A 13,060-nucleotide genomic window follows, 5' to 3' on the forward strand; every position below is an offset into this window, starting at 1 on the left:
AAACTCCTCCAAACTACCACTAATCATATATAATTTTTCAAATAATTGATCATCATTATCCATATTTCTCTTAAATTCATAACATGCAAGAATGGCAACTTAACATGTAACGATGCATAGGAAAATAAGCATCTCAACAATCAATCATGTGTGAGAAAAAAGCCTCTTGTTTTATGCTTGCATGTCCATTGTGCTTGCATGTCCATTTGCCGATATGCTTGCATTTCCATTTGCCCATATGCTTGCATGCTATTTCATTTGTAGGCATTCCAAACTTTGGAGGCATTCAAGGCCCAATATGACGACAAGTCCTTCAACCTCACTCATTGTTGGATGGTCATCAACAGACAACATGGACGAGAAGTTCGAGACGCAATATGCCGCCATCAAGGCGTGCGGAGGGGAGGAAGCTGTCGAGGATCTTGGTGAGGGCGAGAAGCCACGTCCGCGGGGGAAGACTAACTCCAAGAAAGAGGACAAGCGCGATACGGCGTCGATTGCCTTGCGTGCCACTTCGGAAGGCATGTTGACCAAGAAGGACACAAGGGAGGAGAAGCGCCGGCAAGACAAGGAAGAGCAAATGAAGACCTTCATGAAGATCCAAAGGAGGAGGCTTGAGCTCGATGCGGAGAAGCAAGCGAAGAAGCTCGAGATGGAGGCGGAGAAGCAAAGGAAGATGCAGGAGATCGAGGTCGCCAATGCCAAGACCAAGGCAAAAGAAGTAGAGCTTGCTTCCATGATGACGTGGATGGAGATCACGAAGGTTTACTTGAGCAAGGTGTCCCCGAGGAAGAGGCCTTGGTTCAAGAAGATGCAGGCCGACATGCTCAAATTCGATGACGAGTGATCTATGGCGGAGAGCGCCATTCTTTTTTTATGCCGACAAGTGTGCCGGCATGACCACGGCCGAGATGACGTGGTTGAACTCTCGCCCCTTTTTTGTGTGCTGGCATGTGCATCGGTCGCTGGCAAGTGCACCAGCATGAACTGTGTGATGTTTTTTTAGAGGCTGGCATGTCACCAGCATAAACTCTCAGCATGGCATGGCCGCTGGCATGATCTATGAAGGTGAATTGGGTTGGCCGGTTGGGCTCACGACCGACCCAAACGCAAAAAGGGGCGGACGAGCAGAAAGCCGATCTAAAGGCACAAAAATTGGACAAAGAGCGTGTCCCTTTTGGGTCGTTGTAGTTTCTCTAAGGCCAACTCCACCGCGCGACCCCAAACGAACGTTCGGTTTGGCCGAATTTTATCCCTTTGGGTAGGAGATGGGGTCGTGTCCTGGATCTGTTCTGAGATGCGGTGGCCGTGCCCCTAGTGCGCGGCCGCATCCGTTTGCCCCATCCTGTCCGCCGGGGCCAAAAATGCCCATATTTTCATATCAAAACTAGTTTGCACGTCCAAATATTTGTCTGAAAATAAAAATAATTTTATAACCCAATTGAAATTGTCTCTAATAAAATAGTTTTACAACCAAATCAAAATTGTCTTGACTGAACATAAAATGAACCAATACATCTATTGGTTGCCAATATGATCCCACACGTGCTCAACCAAGTCATTTTGAAGACCCAAATGAGTGTGCCACTCACGCAGCTCACGGTGGAATTGAACAGATTGTTCAAATGTGTCCAGTTCTTGGTGCAGGGGTTCAACATTTTCACCTTGATAATCAAATCCTTGGTCGAAGATACTCTCATCACGCTCGTCCTCGATGATCATGTTGTACATGATCACACAAACAGTCATCACCTCCCAAAGCTTCGTTTCATCCCATGACAGTTCAGGGTTCCGAACGATACCCCACCGGGATTGAAGCACACCAAAAGCACGTTCCACATACTTTCTAGCACTCTCTTGTATTTGAGCAAATCTCTTTGTCTTCTCACCTTGGGTTTTCGAGATTGTCTTCACAAAAGTTGACCACTGAGGATATATACCATCCGCTAGATAGTATCCCTTGTTGTACTGGTGGCCGTTGATCTCAAAGTTGACAGGTGGGGAGTGGCCTTCTGCAAGCCTTGTGAAGACCGGAGAACGCTGCAGCACGTTGATATCATTGTGAGAACCTGCCATGCCGAAGAAAGAGTGCCATATCCAAAGATCCTGCGAAGCCACCGCTTCTAATATGACAGTGCACGCCTTAACATGCCCCTTGTACTGGCTCTGCCAAGTAAATGGACAGTTCTTCCACTCTCAGTGCATACAATCTATGCTGCCAAGCATGCCTGGAAAGCCTCTAGTTGCGTTGGTCGCCAACAATCTCTCTGTATCATCGACAGCTGGCTGCCTCAAGTACTCCAGGTCAAACACCTTGATCACAGCCTGGCAGAACTTGAATAGTGACATCAGACATGTTGTTTCACTCATACGCACATACTCATCCACCAGATCGCCTGGAATTTCATATGCAAGCATGCGGATGGTCGCGGTGCATTTCTGGTAAGAGAAGAATCCAAGCTTGCCAAGGGCATCCGTCTTGCACTCGAAGTATGGGTCATGAGCAACCATTCCCTCTCGGATACGATTGAACAAATGCCTTGCCATTCGAAAGCGGCAACGAAATTTATCCGGCTTGAAGAGCGGGGTGTTGGAAAAGTAATCGGCATAGAGCAGGGCGTGACCTCTCTCCCTGTTGCGGTTCAGATTGGGGGCACGGCCAGGGACTGACCCCCTGTACCGAGGAAGCTACTGTTGAATGTGGTCGTGAACGACCAGTGCAGTCACCACAAGATCTTCATCATCCGACGACAAATCGTCCGATGAACAAATGAAGTGATGGAAGAAAAACTCATCTCCACTGTCCATACCTTTGTGGGCAAAATGTCGAACACCTTGCGGTCGTGGTGGCAAAGAGGCCGCGATGATCACCTCGGCGCAGCAGGGGTGGTTGCCGACCGGCTACTGGCCGCTCTGGAGCTCTCGTCGGAAGCTGCCACGGCCGCCGTGGTACGTCGCCGGCGGTCGTATCCCCTCTGCCACCGGCAAAGATGGCGACGGCCAAACCTCCTCCGATCGACAGCCAAAACTATGACGAAAGCTCGGGCGTGTTGGCGGCCATGTCGAGACGTTGTTTGGTATGGACGGTCGTGGCCTGCGCAGTGAGGAGGTGGCCGGAGAATAGCGGCGGCGCCGGCCGGGGGCGGGGCGGGGAGAGGGGGTGGAGGCGCTGGAAGCGAAGGGACTGCTAGTGTCCCCGACAAGCGGGCCACGGGAGGACAAGGGCGTGCGGCCAGCCCGTCCGCGCGATGTCCGTTTGACCCCAAACTCGGCGCAAGTTTGGACCGGGGATGGGTCGAAAATGGACGGAATCCGGACATTTGTACATTTAAGGTCGCGCGTTGGATGGCGCTATTCGTCCGTTCTATCTTAAACGGACGCACCTGGATAAGATAAGATCCCACGTGGAGTTGGCCTTAAGTCCAAATGGAGGCAAAATTTCAGGTGCGAACAGTGTTCCACATGTACTTTCCCTGTAAACGAACAGCGGACGGACGGACGTAAAGGTAGCGCACGTTTTATGCCCGGCAAGTTGCCTTGTCGCAGCTGTAGTTGCACTGGACGTCCAGCAGTGAGCGTCACGTGAGGCACGCGGATCTCGATGCACTCGTCCAGTCAAGTAGCCAGCCAGTGGCATTTTGTCGAATCGAGTAGCCAGTGGCCACGCCCTCGTGCCTCGGCATCATGTTTCCGGGCATGGGGATGCACGTCCCGTGTCCGATCCCCCACCGCGCCTCTCTCTCTCTCTCTCTCACTATATAACGGGGCGTGGTTAAGCGTCTCCAGCGTCGTCTCGTGCTGTGGCTGGCTAACTACCCCGTGTTAGTCAGTTCGGTGCTTGGCTGCTTGCTCCGGCAGATCACTCTCTCACTCACTCAGGGTGCAGGAGCCGGCTCTGCTACTTGGTAGGCGAACCAGGGTGGCATGGCTTCTCCGGCGGCCGGCGGCGGGGGTCGTCTAGCTGACCCATTGCTGGCCACCGACGTCGTCGTCGGCCCCAAGGATAAGTACTGGGTACCCGCCGACGAGAGAGAGATCTTGGCGTCGCACAGGAGCGGCGCCGGCGGCGATGACGGCCGGGCACCGCTGCTGTACCGCACGTTCAGGGTCAAGGGCCCCCTCATCAACCTTTACAGGTGTGAGCATCGTCTCAGTTCAGTTCCTTCCTACCTCTCCCCTTGTTTTTCGCCATAGATGTATGTTCCCGAAGGACAGTGCCACTTGATCGAACCCTTACGTTTCATACGTACTCTAACCCGAAGGACGGTGCTTGCAGTATTTCTTGACAAATTAAACATGTTTGCCTGAATCTAACGCTCCATTTTATATAAACAAAACCAGATGATACCTGAATCTAAACAGTATGCTTGCCTGAATTCTGATGCACACTGACGGAGTATTAGTTAATTGCTTCCAAAGCAGCAAGTACAATATTAAGAAACAGAACGTGCTGTGATCTCGAGGCACCCAAAGTGCACTGAGAGGACAGCGTCAAAGTAGGCAAAAGCTGGAAACGATCCAAATGGCACTGCATTGCTTATTACTGTGCAGCATGGGCGTGCCATTGGATATTCGGATAACGAAGCAGATGCACCGACGCCAGCACAGGCTCAAGCTATAGGGGACGTGACCTTTGTGACTTGTGGCCGGATCCGAACGGGGGCACAGTAAAAGTTATCCGGACGGCAGTACCTTTTTGTCGGTCAAATAGTGCTAAATTAAACTACTAGTAGTTCGCTGAGGGCCAGCTAGTTAGTTCCATACTGATAGGCGAAATTAGCTTATTTTAGTTTTATATGTTTATAATTTGACGCTCCAAATATGCTTTGTTAGCATGCGCCGGAATGTCTAACCGCTGAGATTGCGGATCTCGACGCTCGGATCCTGATCCGGCCAAGAAATTTTAAAAACATTTAAGGCAGAAATCTAGAATCTATACTGTGCAAATATTCACTCTGCACATGCATTCGCTGGATCTTAATTTGTAGCCAGTGCTAAAAATAGTAAGTGTAGTATTTTAATCCAAGAGCACGTGAGCTCAACTACAATTATTACAGTATACTCATATAACTACGCATGCAACTTGGCAAACTTTGTTCTATTATTATAGTACTAGTAGTTAGAGATTCTAACCTTGTCGGACTTGTCGTTGTACTTCTACCAAGACTAGCTTTAACCTATTCTCACCAGTACTACGTACATCATTTCATTTGTCCAAACGTAACTGCACTGCAGGTTATTGACTCTGGTCAGAGTGATAGTGGTTATTCTATTCTTCACATGGCGCATGAGGCACCGGGACTCGGACGCGATGTGGCTGTGGTGGATCTCGGTGGTAGGCGACCTCTGGTTCGGAGTGACATGGCTGCTCAACCAGATCACCAAGCTCAGGCCCAGGAAATGCGTCCCGAGCATCTCCGTCCTGAGAGAGCAGCTCGACCAGCCCGACGGCGGCTCCGACCTCCCCCTCCTGGACGTGTTCATCAACACCGTCGACCCGGTGGACGAGCCGATGCTCTACACCATGAACTCCATCCTCTCCATCCTGGCCACCGACTACCCGGTCGACAAGTACGCCACCTACTTCTCCGACGACGGCGGGTCGCTGGTGCACTACGAGGGGCTGCAGCTGGCGGCGGAGTTCGCCGCGTCGTGGGTGCCGTTCTGCCGGAAGCACTGCGTCGAGCCCCGGGCCCCGGAGAGCTATTTCTGGGCCAAGATGCGCGGGGAGTACGCGGGCACCGCGCCCAAGGAGTTCCTTGACGACCATCGGCGGATGCGGGCGGCGTACGAGGAGTTCAAGGTGAGGCTGGACGGGCTTTCTGCCGCCATCGAGCAGCGGTCGGAGGCGTGCAACCGTGCGAACGGGAAAGAGGAGGGTGCAGATGCTACTTGGATGGCTGATGGGTCCACGCAATGGCAGGGGACGTGGATCAAGCCGGCAAAGGGCCACCGGAAAGGACACCACCCTGCAATTCTACAAGTAAAAATTAAAATAAATCAGATTTTTCCCCATGCGATTTAATATAATAAAACTGTTGCTAACATGTGAATGTGATGATGGTTCTTCAAGGTTATGCTGGATCAACCGAGCAAGGATCCTGAGCTGGGCATGGCGGCGAGCTCCGGCCACCCTCTGGACTTGAGCGCCGTGGACGCGCGCCTCCCGATGCTGGTCTACATCGCGCGGGAGAAGCGGCCGGGGTACGACCACCAGAAGAAGGCGGGCGCCATGAACGTGCAGCTGCGCGTCTCCGCGCTGCTCTCCAACGCGCCCTTCATCATCAACTTCGACGGCGACCACTACGTCAACAACTCGCAGGCCTTCCGCGCCGCCATGTGCTTCATGCTCGACCCGCGCGACGGCGCCGACACCGCCTTCGTCCAGTTCCCGCAGCGCTTCGACGACGTCGACCCCACCGACCGCTACTGCAACCACAACCGCATGTTCTTCGACGCCACCCTCCTCGGCCTCAACGGCATCCAGGGCCCCTCCTTCGTCGGCACCGGCTGCATGTTCCGCCGCGTCGCGCTCTACTCCGCCGACCCTCCTCGCTGGCGCCCCGACGACGCCAAGGAGGCCAAGGCCTCGCGCTACAGGCCCAACATGTTCGGCAAATCCACGTCCTTCATCAACTCGGTGCCGGCGGCCGCCAACCAAGAGCGGTCCGTCCCTTCACCGGCGACCGTCGGCGAGGCGGAGCTCGCCGACGCCATGACGTGCGCCTACGAGGACGGCACCGAGTGGGGCAACGACGTCGGGTGGGTGTACAACATCGCGACGGAGGACGTGGTGACCGGCTTCCGGCTGCACCGCACGGGGTGGCGCTCCACGTACTGCGCCATGGAGCCCGACGCGTTCCGCGGCACGGCGCCCATCAACCTCACGGAGCGGCTCTACCAGATCCTGCGCTGGTCGGGGGGATCCCTCGAGATGTTCTTCTCCCGCTTCTGCCCGCTCCTCGCCGGCCGCCGCCTCCACCCCATGCAGCGCATCGCCTACATCAACATGACCACCTACCCCGTCTCCACCTTCTTCATCTGCATGTATTACTTCTACCCGGTGATGTGGCTCTTCCAGGGGGAGTTCTACATCCAGAGGCCGTTCCAGACGTTCGCGCTCTTCGTCGTCATCGTCATCGCCACGGTGGAGCTCATCGGCATGGTGGAGATCAGGTGGGCCGGCCTCACGCCGCTCGACTGGTTCCGCAACGAGCAGTTCTACATCATCGGCACCACCGGCGTGTACCCTATGGCGATGCTGCACATCATCCTCAGGTCCCTCGGCATCAAGGGGGTGTCCTTCAAGCTGACGGCCAAGAAGCTCACGAGCGGCACGAGGGAGAGGCTCGCGGAGCTCTACGACGTGCAGTGGGTGCCGTTGCTGGTGCCCACGGTGGTGGTGATGGCCGTGAACGTGGCCGCCATCGGCGCGGCGGCGGGCAAGGCGATCGCTGGGCGGTGGTCGGCCGCGCAGGTCGCCGGGGCGGCCAGCGGGCTCGTCTTCAACGTGTGGATGCTGCTGCTGCTCTACCCGTTCGCGCTCGGGATAATGGGGCGCTGGAGCAAGAGGCCATACATCCTGTTCATTGTGCTGGTCACCGCGGTCGCTGCCACCGCGTCCGTGTACGTCGCGCTCGCCGGCTCCCTACCGTACTTGCATTCGGGAATAAAGCTAGTTTAAATTTTGCACTCATAAGTAATGCTGCAAAGCCTGTAAGAGCTGTGAGTCAAAACACCCATAGTTTAAATTGCAGCATGTAATAAAGTTTTCCTTACCTTAATGGTTGTGTTATGGTACGGTAGGCATGCAATCTTTTCTTTTGCAGGGAAATATTGTGAGCTGTATTCCACACACACAGCCCCGGCGTGGCCGGTTAAAAAAAGCTGAGGTGTTTTGTGCCGGTGAACGTGTTCCAAGGTCAAGCCGGTTCGGTACGGGAGCGGCGAGCGGTGTGTCGGCGGCTTGTTTTGACGGCTGTAGTAGTCGTTCGGTGGTCTTGATATCTTTATGTAACTTTTATTTTATTTGAGGTGCTTTGTACTTTCGATGAAATTTGATAATAGATATAGATTATTTTCGTAAAAAAAACTGAGAGCGGTGTCTAACTAGCAGTTCGTGACGTCCACTGCGCTAGCATGGTTCCCACACAGACGAGCCAAAAAATTTGCTGGGCTTTTTACATGTTGAATAACCACTAGTGCGCATGGGTCATATGCAAACGATTTAAACCTATTCTTGCTGACAAAGCTTTGACCCGTCGCTTTTTGAAGGTGTGCGAAAAGGGTGGTCCATCGCACCCAAAAAGTACAAAGAAGTACTATGCATTAAGGTGTGCGAAAGGGTTGGTCCATCGCACCTAAAAACACAAAAAAATGCTATGCATCAAGGTGTGCGAAAGGGGTGGTTCATCGCACGTAAAAAACACAAAGAAGTACTATGCATTAATTAAGAAAATAAGACCTGCCAGGACTAGCCCTTGATGGCATATTTTCATAGGAGAAGCAACCTGAGCACCCGTCGAGCCCAAGTCTCAAACCTGGGCGGGCAGCGTGCGCACCTGCAGCGCTTGCCAAGATTGTGACGCTCTGTTCTCATAATATGCATCAATAAATGTAGAATGAACAAGTAAAATGTATCTCAACATTGTATTAAGAGCATGTACAATAAGGTGACATAAGCAGGCTATAAGAATTAGAATATTATATCTTTGCTTAATTAGAGAGTGAAGAGAAGCGGGCTCTTGGTTAGTAACCGGCTCTAATACGAGCCTCAAAACGTTTTATGAGATTGTAAGGTGGGTCAACTAGTAATAAAGTATTAGTACATATATAAAACTTATTATTGTACATTCCCGCTATAAGGTTGGTTCTAGATAACATGACAACTCTTTATAACCAATTGTTGGATGTATTATTAACCCTGCTCTAGGTCGCTCTACGCTCTACATTTTCTATCCGAATAACCAACAGTATAATAATCGGTAGTATACAATGGAATTAAGGCTGTCTACATTCACAGTTTCAGGGTCCAAAGATGGGACCGGCTAGGGACCATGTGACTGAATTTCCAATTTCGGCCAGTCTCTTTTTCTTCTTCTTTACAATCAGCTAACTACTCTACTCGCTCGGGATCAAAAGACCAGTTGCCAGTCAATTCGAGGCCTCTACTAAACGCATGCATGCGACTGGGAATCGAGAAATAAGGATGCGGGTCGTCCTCCCGGCTCCTCAGCTGTTTGGATTCCTCGCCATTGGATCTGGCCGCTTGATGTATTTTCGGCCGTTGGATCCAGAGGTGGGAGGAGCTGGGCCGTCGGATCGGAGAGGGGTAACTGTAGGAATGAATAGTTACCTCCCGCTGTAAAAGATCTCGTGCCACCGCGCGTAATTCCAGCGCCCCCCGAGGGCATTTTAGTCATTTCATTGTTGGGTATAAAATGTCGCCGGCTCCTCCCGTAGAACCCTAGCCGCCTCTTCTCTCCCTTCCCAGCCGCTCGCCTCGTCTCGCCCGCCCCGCCCCGCCCGTCCCGCTTGCCATGGCCGTGGCCGATGACCGCGGCCCCGTCGTCCCGCCCTTCTCGCTCGCTGTGGCCGTGGCCGATGACCGCGGCCCCGTCGGCCCGCCCCGCCCGCCCCGCTCGCCATGGCCGATGCCCCGCCGCCTCCTCCCTGCCCGTCCCGCTCACCGTGGCCGATGACCGCGCCACCAGGGACCGCGACCACTCGATGAGGAGGCCTGGACCTTGGCGCAGAGCCGTGCCCCCGTGCGGCGGCGGCGGCAGATCCCTCCTCATCGCAGTGCCAGCCCTCCTGCCGGTGCCACGCCGCGCCGCGATGCTGCTGGCTCGATCTCCTTGTCCCCTCCTCTCCTGTCAAGCACACGACCTCCGTCAAGGCCGCGCCCGAGGCCGACCAGGAGGCCACGGTCACCAAGTGCCCATGCAAGGGCACCACATCCGGGAAGAAGAAGTTGGCGCCCGAGGCGGCGGTGGGCAAGAAGCAGCATAATTGGTGAGAGGCTAGGGTTTGTCTCTGTCCAGGGAACTGCAGGTTGACCCCTTCTCTCCCTCCTTTCTCTTTTCTTGTTTGTCTGTAGGCTTGGGCTTGTAGGTTTTGTCTTCTCTGTCTGGAGATGTTGTTGGATTCGGACTATATTCCAAAGATGGCCACTTTTCTGAGGCCTTTTGTGCTTCCTTCTTTGGAATCGATGGGAGAGAGAGAGAAGGGTTTAGCTAGGTTCCAAATATTGGGATATTTTGGATCGATGGTTTGACTAGGTTCCAAAAAGTGGACTTTTGTTGTTGCCTTGTTAGCTTTAGGTGGTTTGCATAAAATGTGCTTTTGTTGTTCACAAGGGACTTGGTTCTGCTTAGGTTCTTGAAGTCGTTTAGTAATTAGGAGGCACTCTTATGATGTGTATTGGGATTAGTGTTTGGGATTGTGGATGTGCTGCCAGGAAGGTGTGTGCAGTGAATTATGTGGGCTTTAGTTTGGTTTGGTCTAGTTTCTTCCTTGGGTTAGGGTTAGGTTTGGATGCAATAAACTATGTGCCCTCTGGTTTATACTGGTGCATTATAGTTTACCTTGGAGATCAGCAAAGTCGCATTGTTGGTTAAGTAGAAGATGTGGGATCTATGCCTGCGGTGGGGTTCCAGTTCTTTGGATCGAAGTGTTGTTTTCAGGTGCTAGATTATTTTGTTTCTTGCTTACCTTATAGTCACAAGACAAATACGTCATGGTTGCGGTTGTTTGAATCAAAGTGATTTTTTAGGTGCTAGATTAATTTGATCATTGCTTAGCCATATAATCACAGGCCAGATAGGTCACATAGTTGATTGGAAAAGAACATTCAGGTATCTTATAATAGTGAAGTAGAAAATATCTTCTACTCTTTGAGTAATACTAAATGTTGGGTTAAACTTCTTTTACCAGTCTGCCACGTCTCTACATTTTCATCTATGATATATATTGTTTATTTATGAATTAGCTAAGACGGGGCAGGGGTGCGGTAGGCCGCACTTTCTACACTGCCGGCCGAAGCATCTGTGCGGGCCCCCAAGGTTGCCGGCGACCGGACACGACCACCTCTTCCGATGTCAAAGTCGCCCTCGTCCCCACCCCCACGCCACACTTCCGAACAGGTTCGCATGCCTTGCCCTCACCCCCTGTTACTTTAGCCTTGCTGGTTCCTTCTTCTTTGTACTCAGGGTGTGCTGGTTAATTTTTTTTCCATACTCCATACTGCACAGTTAGCCACCATAATCCATGTGTGAAGATTGATAGCCGCATTTGATTACACCATAAGTTCTAGATGTGATTTTTAAGCTACTTTATTAACCTTGAAAGCAATAGCTAGCTAGCTTTCAATTGTTCTGAAGTATGATGCCTTATTTGACCATTTACAATTAGAATGAAGGGGAACATACACGAAATGCACCGATGTTTGTTGGCCACTGTACACATATATTTGTTTTTCTGTTGTGACTTGGAGATCTTGCAGCCTTAAAAATATGTCTCAGATTTAAGAATGTGTAAACAATGGCCAAGTAGCAGGTTTTCACCATCCCATGAATTACAGGAGATGCGGCTGTAGTTTTTAAGATGTATAGGAAAAGGCACTAGCCTAGGACTGGTTATTGCATTCTTAGTTAGGCTCTATGTAGTTAAGAAAATTGTAGTATGTGCGCTGATGTTGTCTTTGTACCAGTCAAAATGATGTCGGTTGTCCAAAGCACTGCAACACTTCTTTTTACAGTGATTCCTTTGTTGAATGTATGTTCCAGGTGGCAGCAGATCCTCTTCTGATGGCGTCGGAATAAATTCTCAGGTGAACCCAGATGGCCTTATGTTTGGAGGCGCTGAAAGAGGATGCCTAAATATGCGTGAATAAAGGCAAATGATAAATACATTTGTTTCATTTTCTGATCCCACTGATCATGTTAAGCAATGTGCCTACAACGGCTACTGTATGCGATGAGTTTTTCTAAGCCGTGTTCCATCTCTTAGGCTTGATACATATGATCAGTGCCCATGTAAATCAGTCAAGACAGTGTGCATATTTTCTGGTTATTTGGATAGTGCTAAGATACTCGGAGAAATGTTTTTGAACTAGGAGCTCATTATAATTTATTTTCATAGGAGTTTAGATACCGGAAGCGCTTATGTGTGTATGTATAGCTTATGAAAGGCATACATATAGTCATACTCTTGTAGGGTTGCTACCTGCTGAAACATGGGATTGTTATCCATATTATCTTTATGCACCTCATGGCAATTCCTATGTTTTTAAGGCGGTAAGGCGATCTAAGGCGCTGGGGGGGCGCCTTATCGCCTAGGCGACGCCTAAGCGCCTAAGGCGGACGCCTAAGCGCCTAAGGCGGGCATATTTGTAAGGCGCTGGCGGGGCGCCTTATCGCCTAAGCGTCGCCTAAGCGTCCAAGGCGGGACGCCTTAAAAACAGAGGGCAATTCTATACATTAGTCTGCTCAGGGGTCATTATGATTTGATCATTTAAGTTGGGCAATCCCTCTTACTCTTATGTGCTGGAGTTCTCGATCTAGGCAATGAACTAGAATTTTGTGTGTATTTTTGCTTAAGCAATGTAGGATTCAGTAATGGATGTTGGAGCAACATCTTTCAGAATGTAATTAATTAATTTTACTTTTCGCGAAGTATATTTCTTTTGTTTCAATAAGAATTATGCACAACTCGCTATTTAAAGGTGCATTTGTCTAAGTTTCTTTATTTCAAAACTGCATATGCAGGAGAGGCTCACACTGAGGGAGGGCTAAATTGTGAGATATCCTTGTTTGGTCCTTTCCATATACCTACAAGGCATGAATCAAGATGGCATGGTTTATCATTGAACTGAATGCTTCCATGGAACTTTGGTTTCAGGTGATAACATGAATATATACTTTTTATGGTTTGGCTAGATGGTCCTTCTAGATTTTGTCTGAGTGTGTCAAGTACTCGGGTTATAATTACCAAAATCTCCTATTTTTGACCGTGGCAGTTACTACCTTAAACAAGCAGTCTGGCGACCAGGAGCTCGTCG

General features: G+C 50.9%; 1 protein-coding gene across 1 annotated transcript; it reads left to right on the forward strand.

Annotated features, from left to right (window-relative positions):
- Positions 1-3,680: 3,680 nt before the first annotated feature.
- Positions 3,681-8,017, forward strand: LOC123113383 (probable mixed-linked glucan synthase 8). The gene is made up of 3 exons (XM_044534603.1): positions 3,681-4,136; positions 5,236-5,983; positions 6,074-8,017. Exons 1-3 carry the CDS (start codon positions 3,925-3,927, stop codon positions 7,682-7,684), a joined length of 2,571 nt encoding a protein of 856 aa, XP_044390538.1. The 5' UTR covers positions 3,681-3,924; the 3' UTR covers positions 7,685-8,017.
- The last annotated feature ends 5,043 nt before the right edge of the window (positions 8,018-13,060 follow it).

The sequence above is a fragment of the Triticum aestivum genome, chromosome 1B (genome assembly GCF_018294505.1).
Source record: "Triticum aestivum cultivar Chinese Spring chromosome 1B, IWGSC CS RefSeq v2.1, whole genome shotgun sequence".
In the NCBI taxonomy this organism is placed as follows: domain Eukaryota; kingdom Viridiplantae; phylum Streptophyta; class Magnoliopsida; order Poales; family Poaceae; genus Triticum; species Triticum aestivum.